Genomic DNA, 24,745 nt, shown 5'->3' with positions numbered 1-24,745 from the left:
GTTTTAGTTGTAACTTGAAAGAAATTATAGAGCGTCTGGATGTGACAATTTTGTTTAGTTCATTTAATTAACCGGGGGGGTTATCAATAATTTGAGACACAGGATTGCGTAAATTTCATGTTATAGTTTTGGTTCAATTTCTTAGAAGTGTTCTGTTTTTATTTTATTCCTAGAATTTTTTTTTCGATGTAAATTTCTTTTTAAATTTTATTTGCCGTTAACGAGGTATAGCGCGAAGTAGAGATAAGGTTCTTCGCAGAATTGCCGGGCGTACGTGCCGTTTAGCAAGAAGTTGAAAAATCGACGCTTCGCGTGATTGGCGGGCGGAATGTGGAAGAAAGGAGAAGGGCTTTTGGCTTAAATAGAAAATTTTTGAAGAGAGCGGGGCTTTTTGGTCGTGACAAAGCCAACCGGCGCTTCTTCGGTTACGTGATTTTTGAATTTTGTGGAAGTTTCTTGCGTAGTGGATCCAGGTTTAGTTAGAATTTTTGTCTGCCGTTTAAGAAGAATTTTTGAGAAGTTTAAGAAGTTTGTCGTCGTCCTGTTTTTTTTTTATTTTGCGGAAACACGGAAGTTTTGAATTTGTGGGTACCCGAAGAGAGAAGACGTCGGTGTTTGAGTGTTTGGTTTGCGTGATTGTGTACGGATACCTCTTTTTATCGGAATACGTTATTCGGACTAATTTTAAAAGTAAGTAGTAGTTAGTGGTTTGTTTTGTCTTGTTTTTTTTTGTAATGTTTGAGTAATTTGTTTTTTTTTTGTGTGTGTCATTTATCTGTTTAAAATTGTAACAATTTGTAAAACAGAAATTTACGCAATTTTTTGCCTGAAATTAAACCAGTCATTGCAATCCAGGTTTTGTTTATTAGAGTCAAAGAGAGGTAATTGTCGGCGTCTCTTACTTTGTTTCAAGTTTATTAAATCTGGGGGTAAAGTTTCATATTGGAATTTAAGGGAGGTATTAGCCACCGACCTGGCGAGGTTGCTACCCCTTGTCCGGACGAAGAAAAGGGGTGGTCGGACTCATTTTACGGGCTCTGAGATTTGTGTTTTTAAGAGTTTGTGTGGGATTGAGCTAGTAAGGGTAAGTTGTGTGGGTATCTTTCAGGCTTAGGAAGTTTACACAACAAATTAATTGGCGCCCAATAGCGTGAGGCATCAGGGAAACGCGGAAGTAGGTCGTTTTTTATTGAAAGTTTAAAGTTCATTGTAGGCAGGATTTATTGTGCGACGGGTAAGATTTTATTTGGTATCCGACACGATAAGTTTAAAGGATTTTTTTTAACGCAATTATTTGAAGAGGTTTTTGGTTGTGACAGGTTAAGAAAGGGTTAGGTAGTAACGTTATTGCGAAGGGTAGTTGAGTAGAGACAGGGAAGTTAAACAAAAATTTTTATAAGATTTGGAAAAGAAATAAAAGTGACAGCGAGCGTAGAGACGGTTATTTGTTATATTTTTGTATAATTATAACAGCGTAAATTATTAACAAGAGAAGATTATGGATTCGAAGCCCGAGAGTGGAATTGATGTACCGACGGACGTCAGCGCAGAAATAATACCGGGGTCAGTCGACGTGCCGGAAGGAAAAGGAGAGGTCTCTACAATGGGATTAACGACAATGCAGGAAGGGTTCTTTGCTCAAATGATAACGATGATGAGTGAGATGAGGACAGAGAATAAGCAAATGAATAACCAACTGGGGGACAAATTGAGCGGTCAGATAAAAGAGATAAATAAGAAGATAGAGAACCAGAATAAAACGACAGCGGAATTAAGACAGGACGTGGTGAGAATCATGAACGAGATTAGGCAAGACATGCAGGAGAGCGTCAGAGAGGTAGAAAAGAAGACCGATGGAAATACGAGGGAGATTAGAGAATTAAGGACGGATATGGCCGAGAACATCAGCGTGCTGCACCAACATCACGAAGGGGTGAACAAGCGAGTGATGGAGGTAGAGAACCAGATTAGGATGGAGGTCAGCTACACGCAGCAGGAGTTTGAAAAAGTTGAAAAGGGATTTTGTCATATGCAAGAAGTCTGCAACAAAAATAAAAGTACGAGTGAGGAAGAATTAAAAGAACTACGGAAGGAATTGGAGAATAAGCCGAGACAGGGAGGAATACAGTACGCCAACAATTTTAAAGGGGACCTAGATCGTCTGGAACAGTTCACGGGTAAGGGAAAAGTCCACCCTATGACGTTTCTAAAAATTTTAGAGGCGACGATCCTAAACAACAGGCGAATTTTTGGGAAACTATTCACGAACGTGGACGAAATCAGCTTGATAAGAAGTGTTCTAAAGGAAGACGCGCAGATTTGGTATGACACGGTGGACGAGAAGATTGCCAACTTCGAGTCATTCAAGGAAAATTTTATAAGCCAATACTGGGGCGATTGGGAGCAAAATAAAACACGGGACCAATTAAACATGGGAAAGTATAACCGAAATAGGGGTAGCCGTGTGAAGTACCTGATGGAAAATTATTCACAATTTAAACACCTAGAAAATGGGATACAGGAATCAGTGCTGGTAAGGCGGCTGGCAAAACATTATGAAGAGGAGATTTCCCAGAAGGTCACGAAGGACGACATCACCACGTACGAAGAATTTTTAAGGATGCTCAAACGTTACGACACGGCTGACGAGGAGAAGGACGCCGCCTACGATTATAAGATCAGGGAGCAAGGACGGCAGTATGAAAAACAAGGATACGGAAACCAGTGGAGAGGAAACAGACCATACGGAGCGTATCAAGAAAGGGGTAACCGGATGGAGAATTTGAACCTAAATTACAACAATTATAACAACAATGGAAATTATAACAGGAATGCGAATAATGGGAATTTTAATAGGAATAACAACAATAGAGGGAATTTTAACCGCGAGTTTAATTATGAACAGAAATTCGAAAGGGAATATCAGAAGGACCAGAGGGAGCAGGAGAGAAGACCGGATTATGCAAGAGGAGCCCGAGAAGAGAGACGAGGGGAGGGAAATGCAGAACAGGACAGGAGACGTATTAACCAGATTTTAAAACCGACGCGGGACACCGGAGAGGAAAACAAAATAGAAGTGGTTAGAGCCGAAGTCCATCCACCACCGACGGATTTTTAAGAGGCCGCGCTATTGTCGGATACGTGTACTCGCACCCGAAAGAATTTATTCAAATTGACGACAATAGTGCGGAAGACAAATCGGACAACTTCATTACCAATTTACCAACAATAGGGGTGCTGGTGGAAGGAAAAAGGGCCAAGGCATTGATTGACACGGGGGCGGAAGTTTCTTTAATTTCAGAAGATTTCATTAAAGAAAATTTAGGAAGAGTGGAGAGTTTTACCGTACCCATTAAAGGATTAAAATTAATAACGGCAAATAAGAAAAATTTCGCCAACGTCAAAAGAAAATTTATTTTAGGGATTGAAGTAGGAGGTGAACGGCTGCAGGAAGAATTATTGGTTTTAGCGGGGATGCAGGCGGATTTAATTATCGGGATTGACATTTTAAAAATGTATGATGGAATTGTGGATATAGGAAAAGGAAATGTAAGAATAGGAAAATTAGAAGTGAAAATAGAAGACGAAAAGATCAAGAAAGACCCGGATAACGAAATGGAAATTAACGTTTGTCAGAAATGGGGGAATGAGGAGTATTGGAAAATGTCAAAATTAAATTGCCCAGAAGAGTGGTCGGAAAAGGTAACAGGAATACTGAAGGAAAATCGTGAACTTATCAATGACGAAGTGAGAATGGCGAGAGGTTACGAACACACGTTGCAAGTGGATGATAGGAAAATGGGGAAAATCCAAACGTATTCGGTGCCTTTCCATTATCGAAATGAAGTAAGAACCGTGTTAACGAAAATGACCGAAGACGGAATAATTGAGAAGGCCACAACTAACATTATCAACCCGCTTGTCATCGTGAAGAAGAAGAACGGCTCGCTTCGTTTATGTTTAGACGCGCGCGAACTTAACCGACGGACAACACCTCAGTTAGAATCGCCCCAGAAAATAGAGTCTTTATTAGGGAAAATTGGGGGGAATAAAATCTTTACGAAATTAGACTTACAAAATTCGTTTTGGCTAATTCCTTTAGAAAGAAATTCTAGAAAATTTACAGGGTTCAGTGTCGATGGTGTCACGTATCAATTTAAGGTAGTTCCATTTGGACTAGCCAGCTCGTGCGCAGCATTAGTTAGAGCAATGCAGTGCATTCTCGATAAATTCGATAAATTTTGCCTACATTATGTTGATGACATAATCATTTTTAGTGACACGTTAGAGGATCATTTTAATCACATTCAAGTAATATTGCGGGAATTGAACAGGAATGGAATGAAATTACACATAGAGAAATGCGAATTTATAAAAGACAGGGTTAAATTTTTAGGCTTTGAAATAAATAAAATTGGGATGGAAGTAGAAAATAGCCGGTTGGATGAAATTAATAATTTTCCACGACCAACAAATGTTAGGAAATTACGAGGGTTTCTGGGGATGTTAAATTATTATAGGAAATTTGTACCAAGGTATTCAGAAATTTCATTACCGTTAGTCGGGTTATTACATAAAGGGGTAAAATTTAAATGGGATGAAGGGAAAGAAGAAGCATTTTAAAGAAGTTGAGGGTGGCTGATGGCCCAAAGCAGATTAGTGCCAAGTTATTGTTACCGTATGAGGGGCCCTATGTGATTAACAGACGTTTTGGAGATAGTTATGAGTTAAGAGTAAGGGATTCTGAGAAAATAAGGGGTAAATTTCATGTAGACATGCTTTTTCGTTATGATGATGACTCAGAGGAAGGGGTTGAGTAATCGTTAGTAGAAGCTTAGCTTCGTAAATGTTTGGCGTTTGCTAGAATGGTGTTAGATTTTGAGTTTGGGTTTAAAGTTTTAGTTAGGGACGATAGGGATCTCAGGCCGGAGGTGGGGGGCGGCGCCTTTTTGAATCTGGACAGGGCGGCTCGCGTGTTAGGGTCGGTTGGTTAAATTGCCCATAAAAACCCGGTAATTCCAAAGTTTTTTTTTATTTGTAGTCAGGGGAGGATTGTAATTTTGTGTTTTTGTGTTCAATTTAAAGGGGGAAAAATGTTGTGTTATTTTGTTTTAGTTGTAACTTGAAAGAAATTATAGAGCGTCTGGATGTGACAATTTTGTTTAGTTCAATTAATTAACCGGGGGGGTTATTAATAATTTGAGACACAGGATTGCGTAAATTTCATGTTATAGTTTTGGTTCAATTTCTTAGAAGTGTTCTGTTTTTATTTTATTCCTAGAATTTTTTTCGATGTAAATTTCTTTTTAAATTTTATTTGCCGTTAACGAGGTATAGCGCGAAGTAGAGATAAGGTTCTTCGCAGAATTGCCGGGCGTACGTGCCGTTTAGCAAGAAGTTGAAAAATCGACGCTTCGCGTGATTGGCGGACGGGGTGTGGAAGAAAGGAGAAGGGCTTTTGGCTTAAATAGAAAATTTTTGAAGAGAGCGGGGCTTTTTGGTCGTTACAAAGCCAACCGGCGCTTCTTCGGTTACGTTATTTTTTGAATTTTGTGGAAGTTTCTTGCGTAGTGGATCCAGGTTTAATTAGAATTTTGTGTCTGCCGTTTTAAGAAGAATTTTTTGAGAAGTTTAAGAAGTTTGTCGTCGTCCTGTTTTTTTTTTATTTTGCGGAAACACGGAAGTTTTGAATTTGTGGGTACCCGAAGAGAGAAGACGTCGGTGTTTGAGTGTTTGGTTTGCGTGATTGTGTACGGATACCTCTTTTTATCGGAGTACGTTATTCGGACTAATTTTAAAAGTAAGTAGTAGTTAGTGGTTTGTTTTGTCTTGTTTTGTTTGTAATGTTTGAGTAATTTGTTTTTTTTTTGTGTGTGTCATTTATCTGTTTAAAATTGTAACAATTTGTAAAACAGAAATTTACGCAATTTTTTGTCTGAAATTAAACCAGTCATTGCAATCCAGGTTTTGTTTATTAGAGTCAAAGAGAGGTAATTGTCGGCGTCTCTTACTTTGTTTCAAGTTTATTAAATCTGGGGGTAAAGTTTCATATTGGAATTTAAGGGAGGTATTTAGCCACCGACCTGGCGAGGTTGCTACCCCTTGTCCGGACGAAGAAAAGGGGTGGTCGGACTCATTTTACGGGCCCTGAGATTTGTGTTTTTAAGAGTTTGTGTGGGATTGAGCTAGTAAGGGTAAGTTGTGTGGGTATCTTTCAGGCTTAGGAAGTTTACACAACAATATGGTCCAGAACAAGAGGGATAATAAATAAATAAATAAATAAATACGTAAAAATCGTAAGCCATTATCAAATGTTGCAACGCTGGTATTCTGTATGCAACTGATGAGTGATAGAACGCGTTGTGTTCTGGATCATCCGCATACGTAAGGGCTCAACTGATGATGCCCGTGCGTATTTGATCTGTCGAGGGATGGTACGCCTGTGAAACGCCTCTGTTTCATCAGGACTAATATGGTCCAGAACAAGAGGGATAATAAATAAATAAATAAATAAATACGTAAAAATCGTAAGCCATTATCAAATGTTGCAACGCTGGTATTCTGTATGCAACTGATGAGTGATAGAACGCGTTGTGTTCTGGATCATCCGCATACGTAAGGGCTCAACTGATGATGCCCGTGCGTATTTGATCTGTCGAGGGATGGTACGCCTGTGAAACGCCTCTGTTTCATCAGGACTAAACATCAGTCGTTTGTGAAACGGGTCTTAGGATCGGTATATTATAAAACTCGCTTGAACGGATATTGGCGTTCAATCGGTTTTTAAGTGCGATTGTACATATTATAAGCGCCGCTTGAGTCTTAATCAGAACTCAATCTCCGATTGTAGTCATCCCGCAGCCCGTTAATTTTCGGCCCTTAGAGTTCAAACTAGCGAAAATACTTTCTGCTAGAATAGCCAGCGGAACGTGGGAGTAAAATCGCGCATGTACATTTAATCGGCTGAAAATTGGCGCTGGTAACGCGCCTTATAACTAAAAATTTCTGGCGTTACAAAATTCTTAAGATCGAAACTGGCCTTGATAAGTTAGACTGGCGCATCACGCATAATAATTAATATGATGTAGGAGGTGTTTCAAAGCACCACACAAGGGTAGAAATACATATTGGTCTGTACTTTCAACCTCAGAGGAATCCGACACCTTTATGTATTACTTGCTTCCCCTCCTCTCCGAAAATGGACGACGCAGGAGTTATCGTGCAAACACCGCCATCGAAATGGCGTGAGGGTAAAAGAACAAGGGTCCCCTTGGACGCAACAGTTTTAAGAGGAGGGCATATAGCGATCCTTAGAGAACATTTTCGAGGCGCCATCTAGTCGTTCATGGATTAGTTACTTGCGCGTGCGATAGGGAATAAAAACGGACGTGACTTTTTTCTGTGAAATATGACATGCCCTCTAGATTTCTCTAGAAGGCATATATAAATAATAAATCTAAAATCATGTAATTAAATAGGATAAATAGGAAACAATTATAGGATTTGTCGGTGTGATACATAGGCAACTAACATATCACGGTTGTATTTGAGTTAATCCCTAAGATTCTATTATCTAATATTGCATAATTATGTATAAATCTAATCAATGCGCGTGTTGCGAAAATTGTTATTAATGTAAGCGCGTCTCTAGTTTGAATTTATGAGTAGATCATTTCAAATCCAACGGTAGGAACAGTGGAGTGGTAACATCCGTAGTTCGATAGATAGCGCCAACGATACGTGAAGAATCAAACATGGCGTTTCTATTTCTATTTATCCGCAAATGTCAAACGAAAATAGACGGTATCGTTTGAGTTTCAATTAAAATCGGAATTCAAAAAAAAATTGTGCGCGTCGACTAGTAAACAGTTTAATATGTAAGCATGGGCGAACACAAAAATGTCTACATCGAGTGTGGGTACAGTGTATATAAAATCTGCATGTACACCATTACTCAAAGAAAACCTCAGCAGGATTTCGGTATTATTTTCGGCGTTTCTTAGTGAGAAGGGTGCTCAAGATGATGTTATAAGTTTCGAAGTGAGTTACGCCATCGCGGGATCGTCGAGTCGAAAACCGAGTCCGGATTTTATAAGCAGGTTACAGGTATTTACCTACATTTTCGTTTTTAACTGGGACGTAGATAGTAAAGTAGAAAATGCTACGCTACTACAATTCACCGTAAACGGATATGACCCGCTCGCTCGAATGGGGACAGCACTTTTACTTTTTATTGACGATACAAAATTATTGCGTTTCCGAATTTCGCATTGTCGGGACTCGAGAGGGTTGAATTGTGCGTGGTAGCGTCCGTAGAGTGAAAGGTTACGATTCGAAGGTTGAAATTTGTACGATGCATCCTGGTCCAAACCGCTTTTCTGGCTAATTATTTCCTATTTGTGCGTGACGTCACTTTGTTGTTATACGATCAATGGTCAACGACTACTGCGATTGTTTTTTTTTGCGTGCGTAAAGGCGCTGCTGATAACGGAGTCAGGGTCGGATTTACCCTCGGATTTACCTGAAATGGTTTGGGGCGTCGGAAGCGGATTTGTGCTTCGAGAGCACCTTAACAAAGAGGTGTGGGTGGGTGGTTTGATGTGAATGAAAGATTACGTAGACATAAGAGTACAGTTCCTCTCCTCTGTAATTTGTTGCGGTGGCCTCGCGTTCTCGACGTCATACGGGGAGATCCGGGTCGTGCATGGACCGGGCCCGGTCGGTGAACCGTCATCTGTTTGACCCACAGTACTTGCGGATCTCTTTCCTCGAATGGATTTTGATCTGAATTTGTTGTTTACAACGCATGATTTTCAGAATTCAAAAATTCGCCGCAATTGAGTTACTTTGCGGTAGACGCTCGGGTGCCTCGGCGACAAAAGAAATAAGTTTTCCCATACCCACCGCCACCTCTTCGCCGATGCTTTCTCTTTTCTATGTCGTTTCACCAAAGTATGTGTCGAGTACCGTCCGGGTCCGAAACTAGGTCCACGCCGAGTGCACCATAAATAATCTCAATGAAAACGGCCCGAGTTTCGAAATTCAGTTCATTATTATTAAAAGTCGAAGCAACACACCAGGATGTGAAATTACCTTTCTGGCTGTGGTGAGTGTTTTTTTAACGCAGCATGCAGGAGATCCGGTTGTGATGATTGCAAGATATGACCGTTATTACTGAGGTGAGAATCTTATTTTTTTATTATCGATTTTTATGCGTTTTCACACCGGAAAACCCGCGGCATTGTACAGGGTGTTCCGCGCCCATTCCAAAGCTTTTGTTTTTCAAAATTGCTTTTGAGAAAATTCAATTTCCCTTGACATTTTCTTGTTCTCAATAAATTTGTAAAATTGACATTGTACAAATTGTATTCGAAAATTAATTTCCGGCAACCATGCCCTTCATGTCCGTATTAGTTTCCGTTACCTATTTATCGCCTTTCTACAAGTAGGCGTTGTAAGATTTGTTTCCTTGTTTTTAATAAACGTCTCCTAATTGGTCAAAATTAGCGCCCTTTTCATCTACACAATTAAAATACAATTGAGGCAGCTGCTAATTTGAGTATAAAGGAGATAATTTGAGTGACACATTTTTTAGTGGAATATATGTTTTATGCTCGGTTTTATGCTTACTATAATAATTGAACCTTGAAGAAACGCGCAAAGTACACATTAAAATGAGATGATAGTTTATTTTACATAAGGAAAAAAATGCTCTTCCAAGAATGACTTTTTATCGGGTGTGAATTAGGTATTCATCATTTGCAGAAATCACCTCTGCGATCAACGAAATCTCCTCAAAGTTAAGTCTATGATGGTGAAGTTAGCCTGACAAAGAAACATTTTACTAATACTACTGTTACCGGTGAAGCAAAATATTTAATTATTTTGCTTACTTGCGTATTTCCCGGGGTGTAAAATACACAGATATATTTGGACATTCTTGGAAATCCATGGGTTACCTGATATGTCTCTGGAAATCGTCGACCGATTCGGAATATCCATTCATGTTATCGACACGAGTACCAAGAACTTCGCAGTCAGGGAATTCTATTCAATTTATTTTGTTGGGACCAATCATACTAAAATGCAATAGAGATCGCTGTTAACTCAATACCGACTTCTCTCAGAATTAAAAATGTTCTTTCTGGTTACGTTACAGGTCGTTGATTTCGTTGGGAAAACGGTTAAATGCTAAGGTTAAATGGAGCCCGTTTTGGGGCCGAATCTAACCCTAAGGACTTATAAAATGAAGAAATTCCGAATATTTTCGAAGATAACCGAAAAAAAACGAACTTCGCTGATTTTTTCTTTTTGTCTCGCTTTGTTTTCTTGTGGCTTTATTTGGGAAGATTATTAAAAACAAATAGGTAACACTTTTTCTCAATAATAATAATAGTTCTTTCTTGCGACAACTAACATTTGACACTGGACAGAACGAGTCAAATCATTCAATAAAAACATATAGTACCTACATAGCTCCGCAAACACTTCGTTACCGATCTACAGGGTGTGATAATTATACAGTTCATTTATGAACATATGCAAGATACAAATTCAAATGCGAACTGTCAAAACGAGTGTTAAAACTAATAAACACAATCGATTATCCAAATAAAGCCGGATGCGACTGGACCATTGGAAAAGTTTTACTTTCATTTAGCTATAACTACCGTGAATTGATAACGGTCGCAAATACGAAAAAATTACAAGAGACCAAAAAGGTTTTAAACTCGGTTTTAAACAATTAACCTCGCAATTAACAAACCAGAACATTATGTTCTCCGAGATGTTCTCTGAAGATATCACTAAATGTAAATGTTTTATACTTCTTTTTTGGCATTATGGCTCGCGTTATAATCATACAGACGCAACTTATTCTTGTTAACTGTGGTCCTGAAGTATAGTTTAGACCTTTGTACTGTAATGTAAATTTAATTATCTACGGCATTTATTTATTGACAATTAATTATTAATGAATTTATAGCAGGTAAATTTATCACATACGAGCGCGAACTTCAATAATAATCTCTTCGGCATCGATGTTGGCACTTGCATAAAACACGCTTCAATTTGCTTATATAGCAAACGGAAAGAGTCTAGAAAAAAATCATGAGACGTTCTCGAAGATTTTAAGGTTTAAAGCGAGGTTTAAAGTTTTTGAAGATAAAACGATGATAGTAAATCCGTGTTTTTCTATCTGTACAACATCATAATTATTTTTCTAGAAACAATATCATCATAATTCTTTCTCCGCTTCAACGGTCTTAAACTACAATGATATGTAAAAATTAACGAACACCATAATTTCATTGTACATCTCGTTGTACCTAATGTGCTAATGTCAAGGCTAATGTATGGAACGCTGTTTTAACATTTAATGTGCAACAATACTATAATCTTAAAGTTTTGCCCGAATTTCTATTATCCAATTAAATAATTAATTTGATCTAAATGATACTTTCAAATCATTTTTTTTTCTTGTTGATAATGAAAAAATAATTATTTTTATCTTGTTGATAATTTTAATTCCATTCCGCCATTTAAAATTATTTTATAGTAAATGGCTATTTCAGCCATTTAATATTATGTGAGATAAAATTAAATGGCGCCGTGCGCTGCCTTTCTTTTTCCCTATAAAACAGCGTATTTCCATCTCGCTATGACTTGCAAAGATGGCCATTTAAAATTATCTAAGATAATCGTAAATGGCGGAAGAATTAAATTGATCTTGTTGATAATTTAAATTTCGCAAATTTCAACAAGATAAAAAAATGATTTAAAATTATCATTATGATAAAAATAATTATTTTATCAAATATGAATTATTTTTATCAACGAGATAATAAAAATGAATGCTTTTTATCTTGTAGATAATTTTAATTATTCTATTTATAGACGTCAGCTATATATTTTTTTCACATTGAGGAACATTCCGTTACGTTTAAAAATAGTACTGTTTTATGAAAGAATGTAATATCTCGTGTAATATAAATTCATTTTTTTCAATGAGCCACAGGCTTCATTTTTCCTCGCATTTTTCTAAATTGGACAACTGCATTCATGTCAGTTTGTCTTGACGTATTTGTTGATTAATGAATTCGTGCAATACAAAATTGCGAAGGACTAGCGCTAAAATGCATCGAGGCGGAGGGCTTTCAATATATCTTATACGAGTAAGTTCTAGGCCGCTAACTATCTTGCAGAACCAATGAAATTTTATATTTTCGATATTCAGTTAGCGTGTTTTTGTGGTAAAACATTGTTCTTTTACGTTAAAAAAACTTTTTTTGCTACAATGCAATTAGAAACTATTAACTAATAATTTAGGTACAAATTTTGTTTGCCATTAATGCTTTTGTTTCATAGCTACCTTACTTTTTGTGTAAATTTTGCTCTATTGCGGATGTGACGCATTCTTTCCGAGAAATATGACGTGTTTGTTTTAGAATATTCGAGAGCGTTCGATAACTTTCGAAAAAGACCGGCGTTTGCAAAATCGAATTGTGCTGCACTCAGTTTTAACATCGATGCGAAGTGAAGGACTAAGCTATTATACAGTGTGAGCAACAATGATTGAAGCGTGCGTCATCACCGCTTGTTCCTATTAATATCAAAACTACCTTCTTTGTATGGAGTTGTATACGAAAATGACGTTCTGCGCTGTCACAGTGACGTGCGTCTATTCGTATTTCGTATCTTGTATCAAATCAGCATATGCTATGAGCGGCACATTGCCAATTTAGCTGAAGCGGCACGCTTCAATCTTTGTTGCTCACTCTGTATAAATTAATCCACTTTAAAAATTTATTGTTAGTTGATTGTAAATAAATAAATGGCCGTTTGCACCGACAAATTTAAGCGGAGCTTAGCTTAAAATCCATGACAACCATTGTCTCCATAATCGTTGCCATGGATTTTAAGCAACGCTTAAGCTAAGCTCCGCTTAAATTTGTCGGTGCAAACGGCCATAAATGACGTTACAATTTAGATCCCGCAGGTGACTACATTAATTAAAATGAGAGTTCGGGAAGAGGTACACGCTTAGGTCGCATACAGGGTTGTCATTTGATAACTAGTAAATTAAATTAACTAAATGGGAAATGGATGCATGTTAGGCAATAGGCTCGGACCCGTCGATTGGGTCTTTGGATTGCGCATATCTTGACAGAAAATGTAGGTATACAGGGTGCCCAAAAAAAAAAGACGCAGCAACAATATTTTTTCCTTAAATAGAAATTCTAGACTTCGCACCAAATACCCATAATTAAAACGACTGAATATGAACTAAGTGCTCGCCGTGTTGCCCCAGCATCTGGATCCTATAAAAAACAACAATGCTCTCTTAAACTGAAATACGCAGCAAGAACAAACTTAATGTCCAACACGGTTTAAAAGTTATTCACTACACGTAACACGCATGGAAAATCAACCTCAAAATGTCTACAACCTGTAAATATTCTATGATATGCAAGGCCCACTCTATTCCTCCCAAAATGGCTAACTTCACAACTTATACCATAGGTACTTAAATATTCACTAGATCAGTATTTTCTTTTTTGGTTCACGTAAGTTCAGTTACTATATTACCCCGATCTAAACCTAGCAACTTATTTACATATTACGTAGATACTCGAGTTTTTTTCTTTTGCGCCTTATATGACTTGCCTGTTTGCTTATTCATTTTAGTTGTTTGTAAATTTACTAAGCTTTATGAAAAACAGTTGAGGAATATATATTATTAACTTATTATCTCGCTTATTATTAATAATATTTGGCATTTGATTGTGTCAACCAAGGCGCAACATTAACCAAACTATAAATAAATAAGTAATTGATTTCTTGGAGGAACCGGGGCAAATTTTCTGGGCCGAATCTTGCAATATCAATGACAAATGGCAATGTTGCATTATTAATACACTTCGCGTTCGCCCCTGGAAGAGTCACTCTCGGCGAATTGTTCCACTTAAACTGGTAGCTGTACTGTATTGTGCTACAGCGAGTATCAGGCATCGGGGCGCCAGCAAGTCAACAAAAGGCGATAAAAAGTGAAAGCGACGCATTCTTTCGTTGAAGTATGATGCGTTCAAGGGAGCCGCGTACGTATTTTGTATAAACCGTCATGTATTGAATGTGTCCCAAACTGTGTCCTAAGGTCACGTGAAAAAGTTGAAAAACAAAAACTTCACAATTCCAAATCTTCCGGCTTAGGCTTAGGCACCGAAAACGGAAAAAATATTTGAATATTCAAAAAATTCAGAGAGACCTTACAACTGAGAAGTAAAGGTTTTTGTACGACATATAATATTGGACCTTTTTCTAGCCCAATACTCGAGCGGTTTTTTTTTCGTTTCAGAAATATGTAGATGAAATATGTCGCGAGGGATGTGCGGGCGCGGTGGCGGGAGAGGATTCAAGTTACGATTCAGACTACGAGGCCGATCTTCCGTCGAGACACAACGATGTTTCGCGAACGACTAGCGATACTCTTGCCGCCGAGTACGCGGAGTACGTTCAGACTCTTCCCGACATCTCGCCTGGATATACTGCTAGGTAATTTCATTTTGAAAATATCGGGTGATCGGTTGTAGAAAAAAAATTAATTCAATTGTTTTCAACTTGCTTAAAGCACATTCGATTTTTTTACTTTGCAGAGTGGAGTTTGCGCTCAAATTGGGATACACGGAGAAATTAGTACAGGCAGCGTTGCAAAAGTTAGGTCGCTCACCTGCACAAAATGAACTTTTAGAAGAATTAATTAAGTTAGACGCACAACGTGGAACGTCATCTTGTGATAGCAGCCCGGTAGAAAATCAACTAGACGGTATCGAGTATCAAACCGACTGTCTCGTTAGTCACGTACTCAGACCCATAGTGATAGACGGCAGTAATTTGGCCATGAGGTAATCCTTCCGCCTTCGCGTTGTGTTCCCTCCTAATCGCCTACTTTTAGCCATGGAAACAAGGAAATCTTCTCCTGTCGCGGTATTAAAATATGCGTGGATTGGTTTAAAACGAGAGGACATAAGGATATAACGGTCTTCGTACCGAAATGGAGAAAGGAAGCTCCCAGACCCGACAATCCCATTCGTGACCAAGAGATCTTGGCCGAACTAGAAAAAGATAGGGTGCTTGTCTTTACACCGTCCCGATTAGTCGGCGGAAAACGCATGGTGTGTTACGACGACAGGTACATACTCAAACTCGCTTCGGACGTCGACGGCATTGTCGTTAGTAATGATAATTATCGCGACTTGGCCCAAGAAAACAATGAATATCGCAAAGTGGTGGAGGAACGCATTTTGATGTACTCATTTGTGAACGATCGCTTCATGCCGCCCGATGATCCTTTGGGACGATCAGGCCCCACGCTTGACAATTTCCTAAGGTGCCAACCGAGAAAGGGCGATCCGCCCCCTCCATGTCCGTACGCAAAGAAGTGCACTTACGGTAATAAGTGCAAATATCACCATCCGGAACGAGGACCTCTCCCTCACAAGAGTGTAACAGAAAGACTATCCGAATATGCACAACGCCATCTACAGGCGCGCGAGGGCGAAATTCGCAAGACGCCGCTCGGCAGAACGCGCTCCAACGTCCCGCCACCCAAAGAAGTTCAGCACACGGTCGTCGCGAAAAGCCGTAGCGTGGATAACGTCGGCGCCACTTACCCTCCCATCCCACCTCCCGCCGAAAACCTACACAAGAAGCTCCAACGCCAGCTCACCCTAAACCCGTCGAACGACCCGCGCCTCGTCCGCATGCGATTCGTATCACCGATTCAGCCACAAATCCAACAGTCTTTCCTTACACCCAACCATCCCAATTGGGAGCTGCACCAGCACGTGCAACGCATAGCTTCCGCCCCCGACTCATATCGGCCGTGGCCTCCCAATACTCACGTACAGCATCGACAGATGCAACGTATCTCGAGCTGCTCCGATCCACAGCTAAACGTTTACCCGGCTCACTGGCCGCAGAGCGCCTCCGTCCAAGAGGACGCCAGACGCAAACTGCACTACCACTTGTCGGCGATTTTTCCCGAGGAGCAGGTAACGCAAGCCATGCAGCTATATCCGGACGAAACGAATCCCCAAAAAATATGTGCCGCTATTTTAGCTATGTTTCCAGCTAAGTAGGTTGCTTTTAATTTAAGTGTTATATAATCTCTGTTGTTTTTTATTGTTACTAATTGTTGCTTATGTGTATCGCTTTTTCATATGTATAGTTTAGTGGAGTGTTTGTGTCTACGATTTCGATGGGAATCTTCCATTTACTTAAATAGATTTTAAGTATCTCCATCAGAGGATTTTCCAAGCGAATGAATAGGTAATTTAGCGACTAAAACTTCATATTGAAGAAGGAACTGCTACTTACTATTAAGGATTTGGTGGTTTTTATATGATGAACGTCCCTTTTGTCATTATAAGTTGATACTGTGTATCGCTAGTAAAAATTGTTGTAATTTTGTCATTTTAATCTGTAAACGACATCGTTAATTTCATTATGACCATTACGTTTTAGTCACAAATCGTAGTGTGCCAAATTTTTATGTCCGTATCTCATTAATCACCCCATATGAGACTGCTTGTAAAATGTGTTGTCTTATATTTGTACACTTTATTCAGTGTTTTAGTAAAATTGCATATTGCATTTGTAGAAAGGAATTATTTAACAAAGTTTTAAGGAAGAGAATCTCCTACTCATATAATATTTAAGAACGACTATAATAATGAACATAGTAAAAATGCTAAAAACTGTTTTATTTTCTTTTCCTTCATTTATTCGTTGTACTTACATCAATTGAGAATGGTGTCAATGCGGGCTGCTGCCTGCCACATGTGCATTAAAATCTGTAAAAGTGTAATTAAAAGGTTTTATTAAGAAATAGTTTTTGATCTTTTCACATGATAATATTACGCCGGAAAACAGAATGGAATGGGCGACGGCGAGACCAGAGGCAGTGAGGGGTATGGAAACGAAGCGATCATTGGCTGTGTCTTGGTGTTTCTGTCTTTTTATAAAAAGCGTACATTAAGTTTCTGTTTGGAGTCAGGATTCATTTAACTTATTACTAAATACTTTTTATTTTGTAACTTAAGTATTTTTTAATAAGTAACGAAGCACACGTTCACTCCGAAGTTATGACCACACTGTATATTTGTGAAGTCATCAAGCTTTGTTGAACACCCAGTATCAAATTTGTCGCGTCGGCGTCCCGAACCGCTCGCCAACAACTGGCTCGTTAGACTAGGACGGGATTTGTAAACGCTCGCGAACCGTTCCTGAGCAGCTCGTGGCGAACCGTTTCCTGTCTCGCGACATGTTTAACTGGTACACAGACCGATGACTGCTGTTGGTTTGCGACTGGTTCGGCTTTTCCATGGATCGCTAGAAGTTTGTTGTAAAAATAATTTCAAAGAACAGTTTTTGAGCAGTTCGCAAACGGTTCGGCTCGCATGTGTATACGCACCTTTACCGAGCTCCTGAATTTAGTTTTGCTTGACGTGTGAGTTTACCTAACTTTATTTTACCGCCGCTATAAGTAAGTACGTAAGTTTTGTTATGAATTTATGAGTTTTCCGACCGTTCCGGTAGGAATATTTAAATTATTCTTACAGCCTTCGAACGCTCTTGTGCCAGAGAAGAAGAGAGATAATTAATATTTTGATATCTCAGCGCCGTTAATTAATAATTAAGCATTTTAGACTCTCATAATAAGCGAAAACCAGGATAGAAACGAGTTGTTTATTCGGTATCAGTCTCGCAGCTGTGCCTGGGTCAAGAAAAAGACAACGTTGTTGCACCGGAAAATTCCAATTAAGATTAGGCGTTGATTCGATTAATGAGTATTGCTGTTTGAATGCGCTTAATTGCGTAAGCATGGATAATGAATTACGTTTTAATGAGTCGTAGAAAAACCGACAGACGGCGTCCAGAGTTAGGTATATCAAAATGAACGCGCTTAAAAGACGGGAAATGAATTGCACCGCTCTGACGAATACAGCGAGGAGCTGGAAATTCCCTATTCCACTTCCCTAAAATTCGGATTTCTTTATAAAGTAAACGCTGGATTTTGTGGGTGCCATTTTCTTTCCGTAAGAACTTTTGCAGTTTGTAATTGTCGTAAGTATCTTTCGCATTTTTTACCGTTACTAGTAAGTACCGGTACCGCCATTTTCCGTCAGATCTTTTGCTTGCCGTTGTTGATTCTTGCTGTAAGTAACTTAATTTATTGAGTAAATTTTTGCGGAACCCCACCGTAGCTTAATCTTTTGTTATTTTTGCGTGCCGTATAAGTTAGATCTTTTTTGCTTCTGCATTTTTCACCGTCAACTTGAACCCGTAGAATTCCTGGAGCTACCGTTTTTCCGCTTGAGTTTACCCCAGAGGCTATACGAGACGGACCCCACTAGTCCGTGGCTACCGCCAACCTGGACCAAGCGCAAGCTCTTCGCTTGGTGGCGCTCGAGTCCGTCCGTTTAGCCGTTTCGTGGTCTTCCGCCGACCGAACTGGTTAATTAACTACAAAATCACAAACATTGTGATTTATTCATATATTGTTTTCAAAATAAAACTCCAGTTATTATTTCACTAATTGCTATTTCATTTCTAAAGCCCATCGACTGTGCGCGAGCTCAAAGTTCGTCAGAAGTGGAATACAGCCAGACGTCTTAGTTATCTGATACGGCGTGACGTTAACCCTTTCGGCGTTCTGGCGATAAAAGGTCTTGTGCGCATGAAGCCGTCATTCAATAGGAAGCTTATTCCAAGGACGAGTTTGGAGGGACAGGTATTTCATTAAGGAGATAATGTCTAATGATGATATCCTAACAATGGAAATGGTTGAGCGTCTGACGCCTTCTCCAAGGCAGGATGGTGACTAAAAATTGCATCTCTAGTACTGGAAGATCTGGCACTTACCCCAAACCACAATTCGCAGGCGGCGGCAAAAGTAGGTCTTGTGTTGGGGTCGAAGCAGGCGAGAGGAGTAGGATTACCTTTCTCTAGTGTAGCGTGGCACCTAATAGTTTTGATCCCGATCTGTCACCATCAGACTGGACATGCTAGACGAAGTGGTCCAACTGGTCTGGAAAGGAGAAGGCGCAAGGAAGAGGACTTAACGCACCATTTTTGCCGGCATCTTTATTATAGGAGAGTAATGGTGTCCGTCTATCCGTTTGTGCGCCCGTGAACACGATAATTGGCAAACTCTTGGGGTGATTCGGTTCGAGCTGTGTACAGTTAACCTATAATACCACATGTATAATAACAAGGTTTATTCTTCCTGCAGTCCAGTCCTTTTTTAACTTTTCTTCTTCCAGAACGAACAATTTCCTGGCGGAATTGGAGGTGTACCACGGCAAGATATTAGAGCCAGTAGCCAGCCAGCAAGGGTGCAGAAAAGACAGGCCGATGAAGAAGCACCAGTCAACATAGGTATAGTGGTGCGGGGGCCCGGCGCTGACATGATGTTATAACACCTTCTGAAGGGACACCTTTAAAAAGCATTATGCGAGCCACTCTGTAATTGGGCGCAAGCCTGTTGAGAGGGCCCAGAAGAAGAGGGACAAATATTATCAGCAAATAGCGAGCCACTTGTCCAAGGACTTCTCTAATGGAGCGTAAGGAGAGGTGTATGCGGGGTGGCGAATCCGGGCATGTGTTGGTGGCGTGTCCCAAGAAGGTGGAGGTCGAGATTACGCGGAGGCGGAGTCTATTGATAAACAAATATGAAATAATGTTTTTACAACGAATCAAATATAAACAAATAACATTGGATACAAGCAATATGCAATAATCGTTTTGTGTTTATCCGTAAAGAACTCCACCAGATTAATTGAATGAATAGAAAAAACAATTTAAGGCCCGTATTTACATCAGGCGACTGGACCCAAACAACTCCAATTTCGACATTCTTTAGACAGCAGTTATATGGCACTTTTGTGAGATACACAAACATTGCCCCGCGACCTCGTCGGTGGGGCTCCTGGGTCGCGGCTGCCAAGTTCGGAATGGTTCCATTATACATAAACAGGCTAACCATTGTCCACTGTTTAATTTCGCCTGGCCTTTGTTTCGGCACGTTAGTAACCGCACTTAGACCTCATATGTACTGTGCAAAAAAAAAACGATTAATCGATAACTTATCGATTAATCGACGTAACTTATCGATAATTATCAATTAATTGACGGCCGATAAATTAAACAACATTTATCGATTAATCGATAATTCTCGGTTATCGATAATTAGTCATTTAAGAGTAGTGGTTTGCAAATAACGATTAATAGATAATGGATAAATTAAAAAAAAATAGTAGACTATCCGATAATTTATCGAAAATTTTAAAGGACTTGTCGGTAAATCTATACTTAGCGATAATCTATACCGATTAATCTCACAACTAAACTAAGAAGATAGATAATTACGAGGATAATTAACGACATAAACTTGAGAAGTCCATTTTCAATGTTTATACCAGTTTACTAGAAACAAAAGCGATCAAGTAAGAGCATTGTGAAGTTACCATGATCACAATTCACAACCTACTTCTCTACTGATTTTTGAGGATTAATTATCGTCCACTTGATCACCTTTGATTTCAGAAAACTTCAGCATACCTACCTACAGTTACTTTAATATTTTTCAAAAGATCCTGTTTTTATTTAAATTATCTCTCGCAATACCAATACCACAAAAGGTTGGCGAGTGATACCTACCCCTTGAGAAAATATTTGTATCGATAAGACTTATGAAAAAGTATCCAGTATATAGTTTTCTCTTTATAATTATCGCTACTTATCTATTAATCGATAATTATCAGAGATGGACAATTTTCGATGTGTCAATAATAATCGATTATTATCTCGATTATTATCGACAGCTAAAACAATCATTATTGGTTATTATCAAAAGTTAATAATTATAAAGTTATAATTATCAAACATTATTGATAATTGTCGATTATTATCGAAAGTTATCGATAATTATATAAAGTTCTCCTTTAGAACTAAACAGATTTATCGATAAAAATTTCATTTATCGCCCAGCACTAGTAATGATGGTATTTATCTAAATGAATTAAATGTCAAAGCCCTGTCTAGGCGTTCCAAGACGCTTCTGCTTCCAAGGAGTTTTCTTTTCCTAGTATATATATGCGCGACATCTTTGACGAAAAGTTCCTGGCCCTCTTTCCATCCTTATATCAGTTTGAGAGCAGGTTGAATTCTGACACACAGAAGAGTGTGTAAGGTTTGGAGGACAATATAACCTTTTGCAGGATTGTCTTGGAGCAATGCAAGATCTATCTTGGCCATAGTTTACCTTTTGCAAGTTAGTTCCAGGTTGTGGATAGCAATGATTTATTTAGTCAATATAATATAAGGTACACTACAGCATAATATTAAATATATTTGATACATCTATACATTAGACCCATCGGGACTCAGTTGGGGCAATTATTTAAAACGCGCTTATTGTTCCTATACTCGATCGTAAAAATCTACCTAATCAATTCCTTGTACAAATACATCCTCTCTGCAAAGCTCCTGATTTGCTCTCACTTTAAAAGATGCACACGTACCACTGCGACCTTTATTACTAAATGGGGAATCGTCAAAAGCCGTACAGACATACAAATTGCTAAAAAAGTATAAATGCGCTACAAACATAACGAGATTACACTTCTTCTAATACTCATTTTTTTTTGGAAAAGTTGTGTGTTTACATATACTTGGGGGAGTGTTTTTGGTTTTTTCTGGAATAAGATCCAGCGGTAAAATAAATAAATAAACTCGATCTTAAGCATTTCGTTGTTAATAAATTTGGCTAGCCGAGCTAGCCTTACGCTGATGTCACGCCGACGTCTCGTTCTCGCCCCATCCCTCACTATCACATTCGGACTCGCTCGCCGAATCTGAATCACTGAACTCGACCGCGACTCGCCGAGCTAAAATGCTGGCGACGTCGTGGAGGCCATTCCCTCGTTCGACCTCCTTTTGCTCGATCTTCTCCACTTTGCGTAGCTTGATGCCGTCGCGAATCGCTTTTAGCAGATCGTTTCTCGGATCGATCATCGGCGGCGGCGCTTGCTTGGAGATGGGACGATCTTTGATCGGTGTCAGTTTGGGAGGCGACGAGCTCATTATTTTCGAGAGATCGCCATTCATTAGCGGAGGGCTTAGCGGACCATTTGTTATTAGCGGCATTGGGGGTGGAGGTGGCGGTGGTGGTGCTTGAACTGGAGTGGCCTGTTTGGGGGGAGAGGCTTGTTTGGGTATTGGAGGCGGTGGGGGAAGATCTTGGGATGGTTCCGGAGTAATTTGGTGCGAATGAGGACTATTGGATCGTGAGTTGCTTTGCTGGCGGGATATGATGTGCTGCGCAATTCCGTTAGGTGGCGACACAGCAGTTTCTGGAGGCGGAGGCGGTGGTGGTAGCGCATCCCGTCCAGCGGACATGCTTCGGCCTCGTGTTGGGGTATTTGCTGTTGGGGTGGACGTGTTGCTGGGGGGTGCTGGTGGAGGTTGACTAGGCCTAATTTTTCCGCCACGTGTAGGTGTACTTGTCTGATAGTACTGTTCGGGATTTTGCATATTTTGAGTATTGTAGATGTCGGGTTGGTAGGGATTTTCTTCATACATGCCATCTGGTAACTCCTGCTGATATGACCGACGCAATTCTATGGAATTGGGCCGTGGAGGGCGTCTATCCATTATTAAATTATCGTCGTATTGTTGCGGTGGAGCATTATACGGTATTGCCTGAGGCATGATGTACTCTCCGTGACCCACTGCAATTTGGCGCTGTCGTTCTCGGGTATTGTGGGGTTGTCGGACACGTTTCTTGTGCCGTCCACCTTGCCCGCCTTCGTTCCTAGGCCGATGAGGCTTTTTACCCTTATCGTGCATCATTCGTTCGGTATCTTTCAACATTTCTTGTCGCCACAGTTCGAAGAAATAGTTGGGATCTGTATAGAATTTCAACCCATCCTTACCGTCGTCTCGATAACAATTCAATTTATCTAACGGAGGAGGTCTGTCGCACGATTGATACGTCTCTAACATCGCAGTGGGCATGGTGGACCTCGAAAATATTTGCTGATCGAAAACAACGGCACTTTTGAACGCTTTTCGCATGTGAATATCTTGTAAAGACACTTCCTCCCCCGTACTGTCCAATTGTGTTACTTTTATTGCTAATCTGTCTATCCTAGCTTGTAGAGAATTCGACCTATCGTATAACTGCTGAGCATCACGAGCCAATTCTCCAAAAATGTCCTCGGCATGTCGAGATAACGAAGATAATTGACGTACAGTATTTGCTAACGTTCCGTTGGTCACAGCTTCCAATTCCGAAGGTAGTGGGAAATCATCTGGAAAAGTTCCCCTTGATACGTGCACAGGTTCAATTCCTCGTTTAGGTAGAGGCATCTTATTTAGGTTCTAGTGCAGCACTTGTCCTATCTGCAATTACAGGTTAGTGAAATTATCAATAAAACAAACATGGGGTAGATAAAGAGGAAGCAATGACTAATAAGGAAGTTAAAGGAAATGTGACAATTTATCCTGCAAAAAACCAGGGACTTTCCATTGGAACTTTCACAAATTTTTAGCGAACTTAATTAGAAGCCATTTAAATGGGGGCGAGTAAGTGAAATTTACTGCACTTTTCGCAATTTGGAAATTGTTACTCTATATAAATAAATTATAATGAGGAAATGTCACTAAAAAGGCCAACAACTCTTTAAATATCGGTTAATCATGGAAGGGGTACACACCTTCTTGTTGATGACATCGTAATTAATAAACTGAACGCACTAATTTCACAATTACATCATGCACGTACATCCTTCTTTAATGTTTGCTCGTATTTTCGGCGACAGCTTAATTTATCGGGTAAAATCTGAAAAAATGGTACACCCAAATATGAACCCCATCGACAGTCACTGTTGCCAACGCCGTTGACAAATTCGAGAACGTCATGGTGTTAAACAGTGCTGACAACCATCTTTGTTTTTTGTATGAAATTATCAGCGTCATAATAGGCAACACATCATACATCACGTTCATGTAACGTTTTTTGACACTAACGTTAAATTTAACGTGCAGGTTATATTAAACGTTATATTGCCATATACTAAAGTTACAAAAATATCATTTTCATCTGCATCATCTTTCAAATTAATTACTAGTGGGGTACATGTTCTCGGTCCAACTTTTCTTCTCTGCTCCACAGTGCGTTTCCAGATACTTAGAAGAGGATCACCAAATTAAAAAATGTGTGAAGTAGAAACCACTGTTCGCAGGCTAATGCTAAAACATATTTAATGCATCCGCAACTCTCTGTGAAATAAAACTGTTTACATTATATGAATTTTTATATTACTAAAGTAACCGGCACTCACCTTTCTTAACTGTCACAATGTGCAAAACGAAACCATCAACATTGCTTACGGTTTAAGTAAGCACTCTCCCCTCTTACTGCTGCGGCTGGTAAAAGTTGACCACCATTATCTCTCTCTCGTTCAAAATAACGAATTGAATACGATAAGAAATAACTTGATTACTTTTTCTTGGTAAACGCGATGGCATTTTTGGGTTATACAACTTTATGTGCTGAATATCACAGTATAACATAAACACGTAATTCCAACATTTATAAAAATCTTTTGGAAATATCTGTTTTCCTATTTCTAGCTGAGCAATACACAAAAATGGTTTAGAAAATCCTGTTATGGTGTCGTTG

General features: G+C 39.4%; 4 protein-coding genes and 1 long non-coding RNA gene across 6 annotated transcripts in view; 3 read left to right on the top strand and 2 right to left on the bottom strand.

Moving 5' to 3' along the window:
- Window positions 1-1,159, bottom strand: part of LOC116179404 (glyceraldehyde-3-phosphate dehydrogenase 1-like) — a 1,818-nt gene extending 659 nt beyond the window's left edge. The window contains exon 1 of the mRNA XM_031499194.1: window positions 1,124-1,159. Within this exon, the coding sequence (XP_031355054.1) occupies window positions 1,124-1,159 (36 nt within the window). The remainder of the gene's footprint in view (window positions 1-1,123) is intronic.
- A 2,354-nt stretch (window positions 1,160-3,513) lies between these two features.
- Window positions 3,514-4,994, top strand: LOC116179402. Its single transcript, XM_031499193.1, has 2 exons — window positions 3,514-3,998; window positions 4,865-4,994. The coding sequence occupies exons 1-2, from the start codon at window positions 3,514-3,516 to the stop codon at window positions 4,992-4,994; spliced, it is 615 nt and encodes a 204-aa protein (XP_031355053.1).
- Window positions 4,995-7,651: 2,657 nt separating this feature from the next.
- LOC116178622 (probable ribonuclease ZC3H12C) lies at window positions 7,652-16,885 on the top strand. Of its 2 annotated transcripts, none has more exons than XM_031498171.1 (4): window positions 7,652-8,106; window positions 14,354-14,550; window positions 14,652-14,900; window positions 14,951-16,885. In XM_031498171.1, the coding sequence occupies exons 1-4, from the start codon at window positions 7,900-7,902 to the stop codon at window positions 16,134-16,136; spliced, it is 1,839 nt and encodes a 612-aa protein (XP_031354031.1). In that variant the 5' UTR covers window positions 7,652-7,899; the 3' UTR covers window positions 16,137-16,885. The 2 variants fall into 2 exon arrangements, with proteins under 2 accessions (XP_031354031.1, XP_031354032.1); XM_031498172.1 differs by lacking the exon at window positions 7,652-8,106 and adding an exon at window positions 8,669-9,179.
- A 393-nt stretch (window positions 16,886-17,278) lies between these two features.
- On the top strand, window positions 17,279-19,749 carry LOC116179815. Its single transcript, XR_004147044.1, has 3 exons — window positions 17,279-18,123; window positions 18,616-19,274; window positions 19,323-19,749. It is a non-coding gene; the product is annotated as an uncharacterized LOC116179815 (long non-coding RNA).
- Window positions 19,750-21,349: 1,600 nt separating this feature from the next.
- On the bottom strand, window positions 21,350-24,319 carry LOC116179149 (wiskott-Aldrich syndrome protein family member 3). Its single transcript, XM_031498866.1, has 2 exons — window positions 23,778-24,319; window positions 21,350-23,463 (listed from the first exon to the last, which is right to left on the bottom strand). The coding sequence occupies exon 2, from the start codon at window positions 23,428-23,430 to the stop codon at window positions 21,853-21,855; it is 1,578 nt and encodes a 525-aa protein (XP_031354726.1). The 5' UTR covers window positions 23,431-23,463; window positions 23,778-24,319; the 3' UTR covers window positions 21,350-21,852.
- Between the last annotated feature and the right edge of the window lie 426 nt (window positions 24,320-24,745).

Source organism: Photinus pyralis, unplaced genomic scaffold, assembly GCF_008802855.1.
Source record: "Photinus pyralis isolate 1611_PpyrPB1 unplaced genomic scaffold, Ppyr1.3 Ppyr1.4_LG8, whole genome shotgun sequence".
NCBI classification, from domain to species: Eukaryota; Metazoa; Arthropoda; class Insecta; order Coleoptera; family Lampyridae; genus Photinus; species Photinus pyralis.
This window is presented reverse-complemented; position numbering and strand designations above follow the sequence as displayed.